This window comes from Protopterus annectens, chromosome 5.part0, assembly GCF_019279795.1.
Source record: "Protopterus annectens isolate FY-2018-M chromosome 5.part0, PAN1.0, whole genome shotgun sequence".
In the NCBI taxonomy this organism is placed as follows: domain Eukaryota; kingdom Metazoa; phylum Chordata; order Ceratodontiformes; family Protopteridae; genus Protopterus; species Protopterus annectens.
The window spans coordinates 1226438637-1226459988 of record NC_056735.1 but is presented as its reverse complement, the minus strand read 5'-3'; the positions used below and the strand labels follow the sequence as shown (position 1 = coordinate 1226459988).

The 21352-nt window shown below is 38.9% G+C and overlaps 1 protein-coding gene across 1 annotated transcript in view; it reads left to right on the top strand.

The window, feature by feature from the left end:
• The window catches only part of LOC122802342 (contactin-associated protein-like 5), a 2566556-nt gene that overhangs the window by 519957 nt on the left and 2025247 nt on the right, over positions 1-21352 (top strand). The window contains exon 5 of the mRNA XM_044071980.1: positions 12467-12610. Coding sequence (XP_043927915.1) covers positions 12467-12610 — 144 coding nt within the window. The remainder of the gene's footprint in view (positions 1-12466; positions 12611-21352) is intronic.

Genomic DNA, 21352 nt, shown 5'->3' with positions numbered 1-21352 from the left:
TCACTAGTGGGATTGCCACAATACATCGATGTGCAGGTATGACATGCACCACATGGGTCATACAGAAGTCGTATGGGCAAAGAGTATGATGAGGTGTCAGACATCAGACATCATGCTTCAGTATGCCCTGGGGGGCTGTAGTGAGTGTGGATGTGGTAATACACACCATACAACACACACACGAACACACAGGGTGCTAGTTCTGACATGCATAGGTGCATGTCAGCATGGGTGTGTGGTGGTCAACTGTGCAAGCAGGCTGTACAAGGGTAGGGGATGGGTACACCTTGGCATCAGGCCACATGACAATGGTCTGCATTGTGTCTCAGGCCGGTAGTTTCTGCATTTGCCCACACAGGTGGGTATTGCATCCCCCATTCAGTCACCTGGGTGACTATTGTGTGTGACCAATGCTATGCATCACTTGCCATGTATATTTTCCTTACTCCATGACATGGATAGTGTCTGGGATGTGCACCCCTCCCACATGCATGTACAGTGATATGTGAAACTGTACCTGGGGTGCCTGGCCCATGTTGTGAACACAGATTATCATTGGATGTGCCAGTCTTGCCCACCTGTGGCAGGAATTGGTAATGGGTAGCAGTTTTACCCTGCACCTACATTGATAGCATGTTAACAGAATTCCCTGAAGTCAGTGTCATCTCTCCATACATGGCATGTTGTCAGGCATGGTATATCCATTGGGAGTCACATGTGAAGGCACCACGAGTGGAGCAGGTGTCCATTTGGAGCATGGTGGAGGTACACTGTCTGCATGTATGTGCATATTGGACAGATGGGCAGGGTGACATGCCCTCTGTAGCCCACTGCTATCACTGCATAGTTACTATCAGTGGCCAATATTCAGTGTACTACCCACATATTGGCTGTTGCCTAGGCATGTGTGTGCGTATGACACATGGATTGTGTGTGTGCTCTGGGTAATAGTGGGTTTGCTAACTGTGATTGGCTGGCCTTGATGTCACATGTCTGGGTATGGCTTTGCACCCCAGCCTCTCAACTAGTTTACATCTATTATGAATGTATGGTTGACATTGTGATATATAGTAGGGCCACCATAAAGGAACTGAGCAAAACCCCCTCCACATTGCCCACAGGTGTCACACACTCACTACCCCCTCTACGCAAGATATGAGTTACAAACACACCTGTCATGTCTGGGAGTAGAACCCCTACCTAATTAGTTTATTACACTACAGCACTATGCAGTTATAGTACATGCCACGGACATTACTGGAGTACTTCTTCCCCAAAGGTGTATTGCACAATGAATGACATCAGCAGGATTACCAAAGTAGGGCATTTCAACTGTACTGCGAGTGACTAGCCTAAAATGCATTGCTCCCAACACAGACAGTGAGACACACACAAAATATCCACAACTGACACGTGTACCTATAGAACCCCTGACCGAGGTCTATGTCACACTACAGCATGGAGCTGTTATAGGGCACACTACAGGGATTACTAGAGAAATCCTTCCCAAAAGGTGTATTTCACAATGAATGACATCAGCAGGATTACAATAATAGGGCATTTCAACTGTACTGCAAGTGACTAGCCTAAAATGCATTGCTCCCTAAAACAGGCAATGAGACACACGCAAAACATCCACAACTGACATGTGTGGGTATAGAACCCCTGACCAAGGTCTATATCACACTACAGTATGGAGCAGTTATAGGTCACACCACAGGGATTACTAAAGAACAGTTTCCCCAAAGTTGTATTTCATAATGAATGACATCAGCAGGAGTGCCACAGTAGGGTATTTGAAATGTACTGTGAGTGAGCAGCCTATAATGCATTTCTCCATACACAGACATTGAAACACACACAAAACATCCAGAACTGCCATGGGTGGAGATGGAACCCTACCACAGTTCTAAATCACACTACAGCAGTACACAGTTACAGTACACGCTACAGAGATTACTGAGCTACAACCTTCCCAGAGTTGTATTTCTAGGTTGGTGACATCAGCAGCCTTACCAAAGTTGAATATTTGAATTCTAAGGAGTGTGAGTACCCTAAAAAGCATTGTTGTCTACTCAGTCAGAGACACACAGATTCACACACAGTTGCCAAGTCTGAGGTTGGAACATCTACCTAATTACATTATCATTATTTCCCAGAGGTGTATTTCTAGGTGAGTGACATCAGCAGCCTTGCCAAAGTTGAGTATATGAATTGTAGCCTAAAAAGGCATTGCTTTCTACACAGTCAGACAGACACGCACACAAACAAACACTCACACAGTTGCCAAGTCTGAGGTTAGAACTACTACCTAACTAGTTTATCACTACAGCAGTATGCAGTTATGGTACGCACCATGGATATTACTAAACTACAGCTCTCACAAAGGTATATTTCACATTGGATGTCCTCAGCAGGCTTGTCATAATACCACTATGGGAAGGGCGGTATGTGCATGGGCCATAACCCATTCATGTAGGGGTTGACATGCCACATGCGGGCACACACAGGCTTATATGTCACAGGTACATGTATACAGCTACTAGATGACTACTTCCTTGTACAGTCATGTTGCACAGCTGGTATGAGCACCACATAGTCTGTCCTGCTGACAGATACTAGTGGCTTGTATCTGCAGTGAGTGACATCTGCACCTCATGTGTTTGGGGCCCTTTGGCTGTGTGCTGGGTGGGACAGGCCCAGATGGGCTCCTTGTCATGGTGACCCTGTTCCACACATCTATGTCTGTCTACCTTTGGCTTATTATAGCGTGTTGTCCTTACATATATGTTTGTATTCCTATCCACTGTGTGTGCAAGGCAGGAGTGGTGCATACTTACATGTGTCTGCACTAAGAACTGCAACTGCCATATATGTCTGGTCCACTGGTGTTTGCAGACATGACCTTCATGTGTTAGTTTGTGAGCATGCTCAGTATGACCTTTCAGTATGTTGTTGACTGACATTGCCTTCATTCCTTTAAGTGCGTGAGCTTGCCCAGTATGGCCATCTTTATTGCATCTGTGGATAAAGTCCAGGTAGTTTTTACTGCGGTGCTGACCTTTGTGTTGTAGCATGCTGTGTCTGCAGGGTATCCATCGGTCATTTAGCATTGACTATAGCGGGGGGGGCACCTGACTGTTTCTACATTTCTATACAGGAGTGGGGGGCGCACCTGACTGTTACTATAAGTGTACTTAGGATGGGTACACCTGACACTTTTACACATTTGCTAGGACTGTACTGGTATGTCGATACACCATTTCAGTCTGTAGTCTTACCTATCTTGCTGGCTAGAGGCATACCAGTGTACTACAGATCTTAACTTTAACTACCTACATATTAGTTTCTGACTTATCTTACATCCAACTGCTTGGCCTGCTGTAGTCTGTCTGTGTAGGCCTGGGGGGGTGGGGTTTACACATAGGGCTAGTTCAGGGACCATAATACAGCATTTGTTTGTGTTTGTCTGCACCTATCCTGCTGGCTGTAACTGTTGTTGGGTATGTGACCCCCCCACCAACTGGCATGTGTGAGTAACTTACCTTGTGGGTGTCTCAGTATTGAGGGTGGTACTGCAGGGCTGCCTATGGATGCACATAGTGCACTCCCTATACATGGTTGAGCAAATGTAGTGTCATGTTTGGCATTCCTTTTAATGTATGTGCGAGTCGGAGAGAGGTGTCATTCCCTGGGTCCCTACTGTGTCAGTGCATGTGATATGCGTTGCCTCTTTGCCTAGACCAGGGCATACTGGACACACCTCTTTCTGCCTACTGGGGCAGGCTCAAGTTGTTCTTCCTCCGAGTCACTCTGTGCCTGTGCAGGCCTTGGCAATGGTGATGGGCTGTGTGGCCCTGCCACATGCTGTTCCTACTGCAGCTGATTCCGTAGGATCATATTGTGTAGCACATACAAGGAATATTTGGGTACATGTAGTTGGTGAGTACTGCAAGGCTCCACCAGATGTGTCCAGACACTGGAACTATGACTTGGGCATCCCAAACACACGCTCTATTATGATTTGTGTTTGTGCATGTGCCTCATTATGGAGTTCTTGTTCGGGTGTGTGTGCATTTCTGATGGGTGTCATCAGCCATGGCCCAGTGCATATCCAGCATGCCCCACCAGGTGACCATGTGGGATGTCCCCATTGGAAAATCTCTGGTACAGCTTGTGAACCTCTGCTATCTCTGAAAAAACAAAAAACAAAAAAAATCTTGCTTTTTCCCACTTTTCTGAGATTTAAAAAAGTTCAGTTACAGGCTTGCTGTTCTTGAACTGTTCGTAAGTTTCTGTGAGGCCATTTTTTGCTTGGGCTAAAGGGAAGTCTCTCTGTTGATCAGTGGCAGTGAAAAACATTGAGCAGCCTGCCTGCCCCTGTGGGAGTGGTTACTGACTTGAAACTGTAGTTTTATTGGCCATTTTGGGTCAATTCCAAAACTCCTTCATCTTCCTCTCTTAAAACATGGTTGCCTCATGGTTTTGGCATCTTTTCAGGCTTGTTGGCTGTTGGTGAAGCACCCACCAAGAGGAGAAAACGCTGAGAGAAGAAAGGAGCCACTTTTGAAATTTTAAGTATTTTTCCTCTGTTTATTTGCTAAGTTTTTTGCATAGCCGCCTATTTTGAGCATTTTCTGGCTTGTTAAATTTGCTTTCTGCATTAGTAACTGTATTTAGAGCACAACCTAGAGCTGTTTACTGAATTTCCTGTTTGCACTTATTTTTAAAATCGTTTTTTTCTCAAAACTTGCATTTTATCTGTCTTTGGCCTAGCACTCTTGTGTGGGGTCATTTACTGCACTGTTATAACTTGTTGATAATTGTGAACCTCTGCTATCTCTGAAAAAACAAAAAAAATCTTGCTTTTCCCCACTTTTCTGAGATTTAAAAAAGTTCAGTTACAGGCTTGCTGTTCTTGAACTGTTTGTAAGTTTCTGTGAGGCCATTTTTTGCTTGGGCTAAAGGGAAGTCTCTCTGTTGATCAGTGGCAGTGAAAAACATTGAACAGTCTGCCTGCCCCTGTGGGAGTGGTTACTGACTTGAAACTGTAGATTTATTGGCCATTTTGGGTCAATTCCAAAACTCCTTCATCTTCCTCTCTTAAAACATGGTTGCCTCATGGTTTTGGCATCTTTTCAGGCTTGTTGACTGTTGGTGAAGCACCCACCAAGAGGAGAAAATGCTGAGAGAAGAAAGGAGCCACTTTTGAGATTTTATGTATTTTTCCTCTGTTTATTTGCTAAGTTTTTCTGCATAGCCACCTACTTTGAGCATTTTCTGGCTTGTTAAATTTGATTTCTGCATTAGTAACTGTATTTAGAGCACAACCTAGAACTGTTTACTGAATTTCCTGTTTGCACTTATTTTTAAAATCGTTTTTTTCTCAAAACTTGCATTTTATCTGTCTTTGGCCTAGCACTCTTGTGTGGGGTCATTTACTGCACTGTTATAACTTGTTGATAATTGTGAACCTCTGCTATCTCTGAAAAAAAAAATACAAATCTTGCTTTTTTCCCACTTTTCTGAGATTTAAAAAAGTTCAGTTACATGCTTGCTGTTCTTGAACTGTTTGTAAGTTTCTGTGAGGCCATTTTTTGCTTGGGCTAAAGGGAAGTCTCTCTGTTGATCAGTGGCAGTGAAAAACATTGAACAGCCTACCTGCCCCTGTGGGAGTGGTTACTGACTTGAAACTGTAGTTTTATTGGCCATTTTGGGTCAATTCCAAAACTCCTTCATCTTCCTCTCTTAAAACCCTCTTTTGCATGGTTTTGCACGTTTTTGTGCATAGCGCAACAGCGGGCAGTGCCGCCTAATTGGGTTTAAACTATTCCTGGCTCCACAAAGTCTGCTCTTCACTTTTTCCCTTAGAACTGCTCTATCTCTCAATTTAAACACCATATTCTCATTCTAAGGCCCTTCACTGGTCCAATTAAGTAATCCTACAAATTAGCACTCTTAAACCAGAAGCACTACTTACTCTTATAATCTCTATGATTACCCTGTCCTCTATTGGTCCATCTTAAATTCAGTTTCCCTATTACTCTAGCATGTCCAAAGGTCAGTCAATGGTTTCCTCTCCAGTCCAGCTGGTGAATCTGGGAATTTTGAGACAATGTTACAACTGTCTCATGTACACGGACAACCCTCTCCTCCTCCAAACAAGATCAAATATATGTGAGAGATGCAACTATTTAGCCAAACTGGAGGCTGAGCTCTCTCATCTCAAAACTGGTGTAACCAGTCAGGAGGAGAAGGTAACCTCACACAACACAATTCCAGTATCACATAGTCCCACCACATCAGCGAACCAAACACATAAATACGCAAAAACATACTCGGAGGCTCTAAATAAAAATCTACCTAAGCAACAGAGACCTCCAAAGCAGACATCCAAGCAAATGCTACCTCAAAACAAAACACACACAACACATAACCCACAAAGTCAGTGTGCCAAGCAGCCACAGCCCTTAAGGCTGAATAACACACCTGATACTCTTGTTATAGGTGACTCTATTCTCAGACACACTGACGTCCCGCTCACCAGGCTGAATAAAGAGAAGGTCACGGTGAGCTGCCTGTCGGGTGCTAGGATCCGACACATAACGCAAGCACTCAGGTCACTCCAAAGCAAATACAAATATGACTCAGTCATTGTACATGCTGGTGTGAATGACCTGAGGCGTACCTCCCTGGACTACATGAAAAGAGACATAGAGGAGCTCTCTGATCATGTAGCCCAGGCTGGTATGACCTTGACCTTGAGCAGCATCTTACCCTCACCTAGAATGATGCCACAGTACAAAGACAAAATGATCGATTTTAACAATTGGCTAAAATTGTGGTGTCATTCAAAGTGGATCCAGTGTCTGTCAGCCTGGGATGACATGCTCGACAAGCCACGTTGCTTCACTAGGGACGGCTTGCACCTGTCACCACTGGGCTTTCGGATATTGGCAAAGGCTCTTGCCACCCCCATAGTGCCTTTTTTAGGCAAAGCTCAAAAGTCAAACTCACCCCCATAGACAGCACAAGGAACAAGAAACTAAGGGTAATGCTGCTAAATGCCAGAAGTCTTAACCTCCAGATGTACACACTCGAAGCTCTCCTCAGTATGGAGAACATCGATATCTGTGCAGTGACAGAAACCTGATTCAAGGCTCCAGAGAGCACCCCAGCACTACCAGGCTATACCTCATATCATGCTTTTCGGCCCCAAAACCCAGACCGAACCACAAAAGGAGGGGGAGTTTCCATATTTATCAAGGATATCCACACCTCCAGGTTAGTGGTATTGCACGAAGTATCGGAGACCATCCATGTGCAACTAACAGTGGGCAAGACTGCTTTTCAGTTTATAGCATCCTACAGACCACCCTCTCAAAGTCAGGAATCCCACACGGCTTTCCTAAAAACATTGGAGAACATGAAGATCTCTCTGAACACCATTATATTGGGCGACTTCAGCTACCCAAACATTGACTGGGAGCACTACTCAAGCCCAGCACCTTAGCCCAAAGATTCCTTGAAATTATAAACTCAAATGCTATGGAACAACTAGTCACCACTCCCACAAGAGGGGACAACATACTAGACCTGATCATTACCAACATGGGGACTCTATGCTCCACACCAGAAGTATATCCCTCATTGGTAAGATCAGACCATAAATTAATTTCACTGGATGTCCACATCCCGACCCCACCCCCAGCCCAGAAAACCACAGTGAAAAACTTCTCAAAAGCGAACTTCTCACTTCTCAAAACCAAAGTGGAATCATTCAAGTCCCCAGGGCCAGTAGAAACTACGGCCCAAACTGCAGAATCCTATATAAATGCATTCTACGGACATCTCCAGGAATGCATGGATCATGCTATCCCAAACAAAACCAAGACCCAATCATCCAAAGGCAGGCGTCCGGTCTGGTGGACCCCTGCCATAAATAAACTGTACAACAGAAGGAGGAAGCTACTACATGACAGAGCAAAATCCCTAATAGGGAAGGCATCTCTGATCAGTACTAGCAAAAAATTACGACCCCTCATAAAATCCTCCAAGGCCAGCTTCGAGAGAAAAATTGCACAGGACACCAAAGACAATCATAAGGCTTTTTTCAGTTATGATAGAAACCTGGGATGCAACTCCCAGACTTGTTCTGAGTTGATTCTAAATGACAAAAAATACACTGAACCCACAGACATCGCCAATATCCTGGCAGACAGGTTCAGTGCAAACTTCTCCCCCCCCTCCCCCCCCAAAAGAGCAAGTATTTATCCCGGCAGAGGGCTGCCTCCCAAACATCTCAGATGCTCAGCTGAAGGCTGCCCTCTCCAAAGCAAAAAACACTGCTTACATGGGACCAGGTGGCATCCCAGGTTGCGTCCTACATGAACTCCAAGAGGAAGTAATCCCTCAAATAAAACAGCTATACAATCTCAGCCTCACTACAGGATATGTGCCCACAGAATGGCATACAGCAACAGTGGTCCCACTCCACAAAGGTTTAGCCTCTACGGATCCTGGAAACTATCGCCCCATAAGCCTGACTAGCTTAGTCTGCAAGGCTATGGAGAGGATCATCATGGAGCTCATAAACAAAGACATTGGGGACCTACAGACACTAGATCCCACCCAGTTTGGCTTTGTCAAGGGCAGATCCTGCCTTTTGAACCTGGTTGACTTCTTTGAAACAGTCACCAAAGCCATAGATGAAGGGAAGGTAGTCCACACAGCCTATCTGGACCTTGCAAAGGCATTTGACACAATACCCCACTCGGGCATCATAGATAAGCTATCCAGCTTAAATATAAACCCCTATGTCACAAGATGGGTCGCAAACTGGCTCAAAGACAGAACCCACAGAGTGAGAGTTGCTGGAGCCATGTCAGACTCGAAACCGGTCACAAGTGGCATCCCTCAGGGTTCTGTAATGGGACCACTCTTGTTCGGTATATACTTTTCCGAGGTACAGGCAAACGTGGGAGGACTATAGCTCACCAAGTTCGCAGACGACTGCAAACTGGGTGCCATAATCAACTCTCCATCTGACACAAACATTCTTCAAAAAGGTCTCACAGAGACAGATAACTGGTGCCAGCACCATGGTTTAAAGCTAAATGCCAAAAAATGTATAGTCATACCCTTTGGCAAAAACAATGTGCCCACAAATTACCACATAGGTGGAAACCCATTAGGTACAGAGAAAGTTATTAGGGACCTGGGGACCCAAGTTGATTGCAATCTCTCCTTTGAAAACCACATTGCCAAAGTGGTTAGAAAGATCTTCTACATAGCCCACCTCATCACGAAGGGTTTCACATCTAGATCAAGAGAGGTAATCATGCCCTTTTATTCATCCCTCATCAGGCCCATCATAGAATACAATGCCCCTTTTGGGATGTACCTTACCCGACACCTGCAGCAATTAGAAAGACCCCAAAAGTATCTCACCAAGAGGATCAAGGGTCTCAAACACATGCCATATGCTGCTCGGTTAAAAAACTCCAGCTCTACTCAGTTGCATACCGCCTACTTCGAGGCGCTCTATGCCGGACATACAAAGCTATGTCAAATCCAGAATTAATGGACATGCTCTACCTCAGTAAATCTAAATCCCTTAGAGCCACAAGCTCGAGGGACTTGAACCTCAGCACAGAAATAAATAGAACTTGCTGGAGGGACAGGTTCATAACCCAGAGGCTCCCTTTGCTCTGGAATAGAATTCCAGTTCATGTGAGGCAGAGCACCTCACTGAATCTCTTCAAGAGGAATCTCGATAAGTGGATGGGGGATCATAGGTTTGTCCCAGGGACTACTCCCGTGTCACTATTAGACAGAGGCACAGTAAACTAAACCTTAAAAAGGGCACAGTATACTCAAATCAAGGGGTGGCGTAAGCCATACAGAATCGGGCTAGGCTTTTAATTGCCCCAGGGCAGACAGCCTAGTATGAACCTATGAACCAGTCATTATTATGCCCTGAGCATTGCACATCACCTGTCATTGGAGGGTAAGCCCTCGTGGTTGATGTAGACCCTACCCCGCTCACCGGGTGGTGCTTTGATGCATATGTGCATGCAGTCTATTGCACCCACTACCTCAGGGTATTCTGCTATTTGGTGGAAGAGACACATATTGCTGGCCAATGCCTCATGGGTGATGGGGAAATATATGTGCTTACCGACATGTGCTGACATGGCATTTAGGAACTGGTAGAGTACCCTGGATGCTGATGCCTGTGATATCCCTATCATATCCCCAGTTGATCTTTGGAAGGTACCTGTAGCTAGTATTCGTACTCCTGCACATACCTTGGTATCCACTGGGATGGGTTCCCCTCTGTTAGTTCTGTGTGTGAGGCGTGGCTGGCACAGCTAAACAATTTGCTGTAGGAGGGCCCTGTCTGCCCTATAGCACTTCACTATCTCCAGTTCATGTAGCCCTTGGTAGGTTACCCTGGGTCTGTACACTCTTCTCTGTCTCCTCACTTTGGGTTGCTCAGCAACATTCACATCCTCACCACCCTCAGCCTTTTGCACTTGCTGGTTTATGATAGCAAAAGCAGCCCCTAACATTTTTTCTCTTGCTTTCGTATTGTAAAATTTCCCTGTTTGTATACACCGGTGTTGCAGAGTTTTTGGAAAAAACAAGGGGGGAAGGTGTTTGCATAGTTTATAGTGGTGTGCTGGGCTGGGCTGGTCTGCTGCCTGTGTGATTGGCTATTTTTGATACATTTCACCTGTCAGCTAAACTAGTTCTCCTTGGTTATCTTCCTACTGCTGTTTTCCCCTCCCATTGCCTTCCTGTTTAAGCCTGTATGCGTGCCACACAAACAGAGTGCTCAAATGTGCACAGAGCTGCTATTTCCTGGTTTAACTTCTTTTTTCTTCCTGTAAAACCCGGTGTGCGGTGAGCACACCCACTTACACTTTGTAAAGAGTGGTAGGCAGGTTTAGACACACCCCTAGCTTAGCTGTGCTAAGCTAGGAGCAATCCCAAACCACAGGACTCCATTCTGCTTACAGTATGTCTGACACCCCCCCATGATGTCACCTATATCCTAGTCTTGCACCCAGCTATTCATACTCTTACACTGATTGGACCTGTCTCACATGCTGGGGAAACTGGGATTCACTATCCTTCCCCTCATTTGCATAGGATTACATGCTAATGCATAGTTACATGTCTTACACTGAGCCTCCCCCCTTAGCAACCACTACTCACTGGCCAGGTTGTCTTCTGCCTGCCATTGACTTGCATGGCAGAATACTGATTTTAGTTAGAATGCCCATTTTAAGTTTATTTTCTTTTTCCCTCCGATCCAATTTGCGCGCCGTTGCCCTATGCTTAAACAGCTGAGATCAGCGAAAAAAAAAAGTTGTTTTTTTTTTAATTTTTTTTATTGTTTGCAATGCCAATGGCCTTATACTTGGCCATTGGCATGCTTGCTCAGTGACATGCAGCCTTTAATTGGAGCTGTCATAGCTCCGTTTTTGATTTTGCAGAAGTGTACTCGGTTATTAACCGAGTACATTTCTGCAGATTGCACTAGTCTTGCACGGACTATTGCAAGCTTCCTGGATTGCAAAATCACCTCATTTGCATGGATTTCTCCTGTAAATGGGGTGATTTGCATACCAGGACTTAGTCTGTGCAGGATTAGTGCTGGAGCTCTCGTGAATGCCCCTGCCTGCTGTTCCTGGATCGCACGGCAGACATATTGCCTGCCTGAGCTTCTCCACTCATCTTGCACACCGTGCAAGCTTTTTTGAATCCGGGGGAATATAACTGTATTACAGGACCCATCATATGGTTTTCTATTTACATATAGATTAGATAAAATAGCTAGTATAATATTAATTATATTGTCTGCCATGCTACAACTGTATAATAGCCTCCCCAGTATTTTGATTATGAACAAATAATTACAGAACACTTACAATGATATTACCACACTCAGGCCTTGGCTGAGCATAGTGGTAATCTGCAAAGAGTGAAGCTATGAGGATATGCAGGGAGATAGCCATAAGTGTGTTATTCACACTGACTATGGAAATGTGGAGTTATGTAGATAAACATGCCTACTTAAAGCACAAGTATAAAATATTTAAGGATAAGCAGTAAAGGGAGACATATTATATGGAAAAGCACTGTAAACGTTGATGTATTAATGCAATAAATAGAGATAAATGTAAAAGGGCCTCATTTATACATAAAATGCATACAGGACTCTGAACTTACATGAATATTTTTTAACAGCACCATATTATTCGGGAATTACTGGAGTCACATGTTATATTGCACAGTGAGGGTGTAATAACTTTTGTTTTGATTTTGTCATGTACTGTATTTACACAAACTCATATTTTCAGAATATTGAAACAGTATTCCGCTATAACTTTTTCTTGAAAAAATATGGCAGCTCATTATTTTAAACTCTCATTGATTTTCTTTTTGTGTTTCTAAGCTCAGCTTTGGTGGTATCCCAGTGCCAGGAAAGCCAGGAGCATTTTCAAAGAAGAACTTTCATGGTTGTTTTGAAAATCTGCACTACAATGGAGTGAATATTATTGATCTTGCAAAACGTCAAAAGCCACAGATCTTCATTGTGGTAAGATAAAACTGATAAATATATAAAGAAAAAGATAGAAATGTTTGTATAGCAAAGGTGGCTAAAGAGCATTACAACCACATAAGTATACACATTTGAGCTTTTTTTAAATAAAATAATTTATTTACTAATATGTTCACACAATGTGAAAAATACTTTCTCAAGATTGATATTTACTCATTATAAAATTATTCTTCTAAGAAATGCTTAGTTAAAATAAATGAACATGTTTTGCACATACTGAGAAGTCTGGCTACATTGATTTTATTTTATTTTTTCAAATATATTTTTATTGCATTTTCCTCTTTTTTTAATACAAGAAAAAAAATAAAACACAAATATATAAGGACAAGCTACCTGGAATATCAATTTGCAATAAATATAATAAGATATACACAACATATACCATCAGTGTTCAATTATCAATATGCAGAATTAATTAACATTCAAACTGTTTACATTAAATTGTAAGACAAAAGTTACTCAGAGATATTTTAATCATAATAGAATGACATTAAAACAGTTTCATCAAAAAATTTCAAGCCTACCTAACTTAAATTATATCTTGTAATAACTATGTACACTATATACAGTTGATGTCACCTCAAAATGTTCATTATGTTTACATTTCCTAGACTTTTCCAATTTTAAGATGGGTACAAGTTTTACAATATTTATTTTCTTTTATTTTTCCTTATTTACTTAGAGTAATAGTGATGTTGTAGTCCCTTGTTCATAGACCAGTTTTACCTTAAGATTTCTATAAGCATTTGCCAATATTTCTGATAATAGGTTAGTTTTTTTTTTTTTTTGGCTTCTTGTAATTAGTTTGCTGGCTAATATGTATTTCATAGCCATTTCTTTAAATTCATCCCATGTAATTGTAGTTCTATCTAGCCAATTTCAGCTATGTATGATTTCATCATTGCACACAATGTTACTATAATGTGTTTGTTTTCATACGAAAAGTTGGTGGGGAATACATATAAAATTGCAATTTCCCATGACAGGGTAGATGTAGTGTATTCCTTTCTTTCTGACTTGGTTCTTAATGAGCACCATACTTTGTAAAAATTCTTACAGTTCCAGAAAATATGAAGGGTGTCAACTACACTGTTTGGACAGGTGGGGCAAAAAGGAGACAGAGAAGGATTGATTTTACTTACAGGTTTTAACATCATGTCCCAAAGTTATGCAGAGCATTCTTATGAGGTACAACACTTTTACGGCCCCCGGTAAGAGAACCTTCCTCCTGGCACCTAGACTTGGTTTTAGCTTCTATGGTTCTTCCACCTTTTGAACTAGCAGCATCTTGACCCCTGAAATTTTTATCTTGGAGTTATGTGTGATAGGCATTATTGTTAATTATAATTTGGGTGTGAATTAATTTTTTGAGAGGAGTTAATTTCAAGGTAAGTTCAATTGCAGCAGATTTTTGTTTAACAGTAATCATGTGATTTTTTTCTTCCCAAAATTTTGAATATAGAAGTGCATCTTGGTATCTAATACTTGTTATTAATCTGTATGTGTTTGATAGCATTTTGGATCTCGATTTGTTGGTATAGCTGCATACCTTGGTTGTCTATTTTAACATTTGTAGTGATTGTGTTGATCAGGTATATTATTTGGTAGATTATGGTGTTCTAACTTTTATTTATTTCTAATCGTTGCCTTATATTTTCAATTGAAAGGTTTTTGGCTTGGTAAAAGTCACACACAGTGGTATTTTTAATTATTGGGTATTGATTTAGATTTAGCATAGTGTTATTTAATTTAATATTAGGATTTTAGGTGTATTGGTTGTCCTAATAACAAAGTATCCTTAAGATTTAGGGAGGATACCAGATTTTGAAATAGTAATGTTTTTCTTATGATTATGGGGTGGATTTTAAAAAACCTTAGTGTCTTAGAATTTAGAAGGGGTATTGCTTTAGGGTTTAAACTTGATGAAAGTAGATGATTATAATATATTTTAATCCATATTGGATACCATGTTTTGTTAGATGGTTCAAAATTTGCTATTTGTATAATTCGACTAGCGTTTATAATGTCATAGTATGAAAATCTTGTAATTCCAGGCCCCCTTTTTGTTTGGGTAGTGTTAATCTAAAGTATTTTATTCTTGTATTTTTGGATGCCAAATACATTTCCCTAGTAGTGTTTCAAGTTTGGAAAATAAATTATTTGGTATATTTTGATTAATAGCATTAAAGTAAAACAATAATCTTGGGAGAATATTCATTTTAACTATAGCCACCTTAGATAGTGGAGATAGGTTAAGCTTTAACCATATTTTAGTGTCTTCTGTGATGTTAGCCGAAGTTTTAACCAAATTATTCTTAGTCAAAGATTGGGGGTGAGTGAACATGATACCAAGATATTTGAGATTATAATTGACTTTTATTTCAGTTTCAGGGAAATAGAATTCCTTGTGTCCTAAAGTAATCAAAGGGAATATGTCTGATTTGTTTGGGTTAATGGCATAATTAGATACTTTTGAATTTGTTTCAATGGAGTTTAAGCTCTTGTTTAAATCTGTATTAGATAATTCAAAGTAAATATTAAGATAATCAGCGAAAGCTGTAAACTTTATTCAGATTTTTGAAATATTCATAAGATGGTGGTAAGTTCTTTGTGATATTTTAAAGAGGAGAGGTTTGATGTATATATTGAAAAGGTATGGTGATAGTGGGCATCCTTGTCCTGTGCTGTTAGTGATTTGAATAGGTTTTGATTGCTTTTTATTTATAGATAGTGCTGTCATAGCATGGTTATATAAGGCCCTCACTATATATATTCTTCAGGAATGCTAAATTTCTTGAGTATCTTTAATAGAAAATCAAAGTTTACTCTGTCAAAAGCTTTAGATGCATCTATTGATAGTGCATAGCTAGGGCATGTATCATTCGCTTTTAAATTGATGATTGAATCAATGGTGAGTGTATTGTCCCATACCCATTCATAAAGCCTAGCTGTTCAGAAGATATAATGAGAGGTAAGATTTTTTTGATTCTGCTACATGAGACTGTAGATAGAATTTAGATATCAATATTTATAAGTGCTATCACTCTGTAGTTGTTTGGACTTGATGCATCAGAGTTAGGTTTTGGTATGAGTAGAGTTTTTAAGTTGTTGATATACAGGTCCTTGATACCATACTTTATTATGTATTCGTATACTTTCAATAGTTTTAGAGCTATTTGTTTTTTAAAAGTCTTATAGAACTCCGCCACATACCCACCTGGCCCTGGTGATTTACCTGGTTTCAACTTATTTACAGCAGCAATGATTTTCTCTACATTTTTAGGGGCTTTAAGATTATTTATTTGTGATTCATTCAATACTGGAAATTTCAATTCTTCAGTGAATTGATGGAATAGTAATTTATTAAACTGGTTGTGTGGACCATATTGTTTTTGATAAATCTCTTCAAAAGCCAATATAATCTCTTCATGTGTATCTACAGTTTTGTTATTGTAATTTAGTTGCTTTATTTTATGTTTATGATTCTTGCCAACACTTTTGAGGGGGATTGAGCCCATTCGGCATACTTGTGAAGAAGTTTAATTTCACTGATAGAGTAATGTTGTGTTTGAATTTCATGTAGTTGTCCTTGTAGTGTAACCATTTGACTTTCAAGTTCTGGTCAGTGTTTAATTTGTAATTCTAACTCTATACTTTTTAATTTTGATTCTATTGTTATACATTTTTGCTCATTTCATTTTTATAGACAGCAGCTTTTTGGATTAATATTCCTCTAATAATGGCTTTTGTTGCTTGCCATTGAATATCTTATGGTATATCTGTTAACCCCTAGGTTATTTTTAGCTTGGGTGAGAATGTCAATGATTTCCTGTGAGACTTCTTTTTCCTTTAATAAGTTAGTATTTAAAGTTCAGTTCGCTAGTGTTTGGGATCTTTGAATGGTGCTAACCATATTTACTTAAATGTTTATTTTTGCATGATCTGATATTGTTCTAGGTTCACTATTGTAGGTAACTGCATTATTTAGTAAGTTTTCAGGTATTAAAATATGTCTATTCTAGACCAAGGCTTGTGATATGGTGAAAAATAAGTGAATTTACTAGTTGATGGATTATTTCTCTAGTTTTCAAATGGGTCAGCTAGCTTAAACTCTTCTATTATTTCAGCTAATAATGTAGTAAGTTGAGCAGGTTGCTTGTTTTCTTTATTTGTTCTGTCTAGTTCTGGATTAATTATCATATTCCAGTCACCTCCTGTGATATATAAATAGGAAAGTTCTCTAGAATTCTATATATTTCATATAGATAGGTTAATTGACACAAACATGGGGCATATATACATTTAAGACTAAGAAAGGTTTTTTAAACATAGGCAGTTCACAAGTAAAATAATATCATCTACCATCTGAGTTGTAGGTACTCTTCATTATAGTGCCATCAAATGATTTTTTTAACTATTGTAGCATCTCCCCTAGAAGCTGTACTGTCACCAGCAGCTAAAATATGTTTCACCCATGTTTTTTGTATCTTTCTCCCAATGTTCTTTCAACATATGTGTTTCTTGAACGAAAGTTATCTTTGCCTTATATTTGAAAATTAAATGCATTAATAGATTCTTCTTTTTCTTATTTTGTAGGCCCTTTACATTCCATGAATCTACAGAAACCATCTAAGAGATTTATTTAACAGAATGCTGACTTTCTGAGCTAATAGACATATATAGGGACATATATAACTTTAAAATCTTCTTAAAGTTTTTGCTACAGGTCAATGATATGTATATATGTGTGACATCAATCCCTTTCAGACCCCTCTGCCGTGCTTACCCACGCTAGCCCACTAACTGAAAGAGAGATAAATAGAGCATTTACAACTATATTACAAAAAATTCCTGTCATTCTAATTCTCAGCAAAATTACAGCAACACACACATAACAGCTTGCCCAAGCAAAACATAGGTAATAGCAAAAAATATGATTAGTAACCTTTTCTTCATTTGAAAGTAATTAGCCTGAGCATTTTGTATAATGCCTTTAACTAAAACTGAAATATCTAACTTTGTAGGAATCCTTTATACCATAGCATTCCTTTCAAACTTACATAAAAAAAAAAAAAAAAACGATTACATGAACATATTGAAAATGACTTGTTATAGTTTGTCAGTTTCTATTTGCATGTTCCTTATTTTGATGATTTCAAACAGAGTCCTTCTTTTAGTATACAGCAGTTCTTGCTTTTTGGGTCAATGTGTACAGTAAGGATCAGTGATAGTCCTGTTTATCCATTAATTTCATATGTATAAAGCACATATACATCTAAGATCTATAGTGTTAATTAGACAATAATATCAAGAGTCTTTCATAGTCTCTGCTGATGTAGATTGGTATGCATACAGTTTGTAGATGCATACTTATTTAAAAAAATATAAAAATAAAAAGAGGACAAAACAAAACAGACCCGACTTCATCATTTATAAGACCTATTAAGGAATAGTTATTTGTTACAACTACAGCATCTGCTCCAGGATATTTTTTATTTGTCCAGTTTGAAAATATTCAGGGAAAAAAACATTATATTGTAAATAAATGTTTAGACTGCTGCACTTTAATACTAGGCTGGCTTTACCTTCCGATTGCCACTGGCATGAAATTCTTCAGTTTTTTGTTCTTTAGGATACAGTTCCAAAGGTTTCAGAAATGTAGAAGCCTTACTTTTGTTTTCATTGGGAAACACGTTTTTTCGGAGTTGTTTTGCCTTAGATGGATACCGTAGATGTTCCTTTGGCATCAGTTTGCTTATTCTTCCTGATTTGCAGTTGCAAAGGATTTAACGTGCAGATACTTCTAGGCCTGGATTTAGAATGTTTAAATGGAAAGCAAGGGATTTAGGTAGAAAGAAGGGAATTTAAGTAATTTACCTTGTCGCTTAAGTCAGTTTAGCAGGTATGGATGTTTTAGATGGATAGATTCTTTGTATTAGATGCGTTTTTAGCAAAAATAACATTTCTTCATGTTAATTTGTTTGGTAATTCTTTAAAGGCTTTAAGTTAGTTAGTTAGTTAGCTAATGCAAAGAATCTTTCCATCTAAAACATCCATACCTGCAAAATTTTATTTGAATGGAATAGTTAGTTAGTTAGTTAGTTAGTTAGTTAGTTAGTTAGTTAGTTAGTTAGTTAGTTAGTTAGTTAGTTAGTTAGTTAGCCAGTCAGTCAGTCAGTCAGTTAGTTAGTTTTCTGGTACCCTAACAAAATCATAATTTTCCGCAATCGTGCTAGAAAATGGCTTGAAATTATAAACATTTACTGGTTGATAATGCCATTCTTCAGTAAAATAAAATATTTTTAAAGGAAAAGTATATCAATGTCCTGTGCCTAAATCTTCACCAAAGGTGCAGAAATTAGTTTGGTTAGTTAGTCAGTTAGTTTCCCGCAAAATCATAATTTTCCACATTTCGTTTTAGAAAACCACTTGAAATTATAAACATTTACTGAGCTGATAATGCCATTCTTCAGTAAAATAAAATGTAATTATGTTCACTCTATCTTTTATATCATGCATTGATGTCTGCTCCTTAATTCATTTAAATAATGAAAATAAATTTCCACCATTTGTTTTCATATAGTTTCTAAATGTTTGAATATTTAATATGAAATAAAACAATAAATTTAATTTGCAGTTGTCGTAGCATTCATATCTGTAAGCTACAAACAGGTGGCAAAGGTCTTGTGTCACCCATGTCCAGAATAAGAAACAGAATGGAATTGCCAGCAGTTGTTTTTAAAAGTGGTAGGCAGCTGTGTAAACAATGCATGAGAGAGTACAGATGGTGAACCTTTCAGGTTTTAGCAGGGTCTGTTAGTTTGATGATTGCCTCTTTAATATGGGTCAATTCAATTTTGCATTCTCACAGGGCTTTTCTTCTGTTTGAATCCAATGGAGAACCAGAATAACCATGCCATTTTAATGGCTAGAGACACATCATAGTTTTAACAGATATGATAGTTTTTAAATGTGTTCTCAGCTAATATACCAAAAGATAATTCTGAAGACAATAATTTAAATTACTGAAACAGATCCTTCTCTGAAGCAGCACTTGTGTTATCTGAAATATGGAAACATTCTTTTATAATATAGTTTGTAAGGCTAGCATACTATTACAAGTAGTTTATCAAGCTATAAAACTGATCTAGGTAATATAATAAAGACAGGCCACTTAACATGGAATAATGAAAGATTGTATGTATATATATATATATATCTATATATATATATATATATATATATATATATATATATATATATTGACAATTAGAATTTTGACTAAAACAAAACTAAATATTATTTTCTGATACTTGGATGTCAAAATATGACCAGATATGTATCATGATCTAATTATTTTATCAGACTTAGTATTTTCAAAGTAGGTTTTCACTGCATGGTTTTTAAGGTACCAAATAACTTTCACACAGTACAGTTCAGCAGAGAATAACAATCTACTTTATTGCACAGAAAGATGTGTATGTGGGAGACTAGGCAATCATAACCTTATCTCCCCAAACTATAGAAACTAGAAGGTTTTATATACTCCTTACATTAAAAGCAACATTATTGTAGCAATTATTAGACTGCCATGACTAATTAGAAGTGAACACTACAGCATTGATTTTGCTTACATCCCCATAACTGCTTGTTTATGATATTCTGTACTAGTTACATATTTAGAATTCTGTGATAGAACATTTTACTTAGAACAAATGTTGTACTTTTCTAATCCTGTCAGCACCTGCTAATATTAAGCAAAAAGCAAAGTAATGGATACATACTGATGGACATTCTGAGTGTTTCATTCTTGCTGTGAAAGCATATTAGACATGAAATGCAGGCACATTTTTCCCTTATCTGTACTTGTCAACCTTTACATTGGTTAAGACCCCAAATATATTAATACAGAAATAAAGAGGGACCATATTTTTGATTACCTGCAATAAGCCCATTGCAATTTATCATCAGTTGTCTGCTGAATCACAAATTGATATATTCTTGTCTTTAACAATAACAAACATAAAACACCTTATACCCGTCATCTTCACTAAAATGCATAGTAATCACTCCTTTCCATTAACTGAAATATTGAACAAAATGTAATAAGCGTCAAAATGTTACACAGTAAAGCAATAAGAAGAAACAAAGCATTGCAGCTAAATACAGTTTATCAGTAGTTCATCATTTGTAATAAAATTCCCAGTTAACTAGGAAATATTAGGGTAATACGACATAAGTTGATAGTAGTGAAGCAATTCTAACTGCAAGTTTGCAATCCAAAGTTTGGAGGCAATTAAAACAATGAAACCAGTTTTTAATAAGCTAGAATATTTAATTCCCCATGATATGGACCAAATAGTAAATCTGTTTATCTCTTCATACCAGAAATGCATTTATCTGCCTCAGAGTGATCTTGGAAACTATACTTGAGAGTGGGAAACCTCTAGGGCATCAATGTGCTCTGCTTCACCAGAACTTTCCTAAGTTTGTTGTTCAAGAGACACAGGCCAGCTCCACTGACAAAAACTATGAGAATGGTGAACCCATGCAACAACAGTCATCAGTGGTGCCCTTGCAGAGCATGGGTATAGGGTTGGGATCAGCATTCCCATGGCTATCACTGCCATGACTCCTGCTTATTGCCTGAAATGGATGTCACAATAAACATTACTAAATGGATATGTAGGACTGTCATCCATTCACAGGCAGATGCCA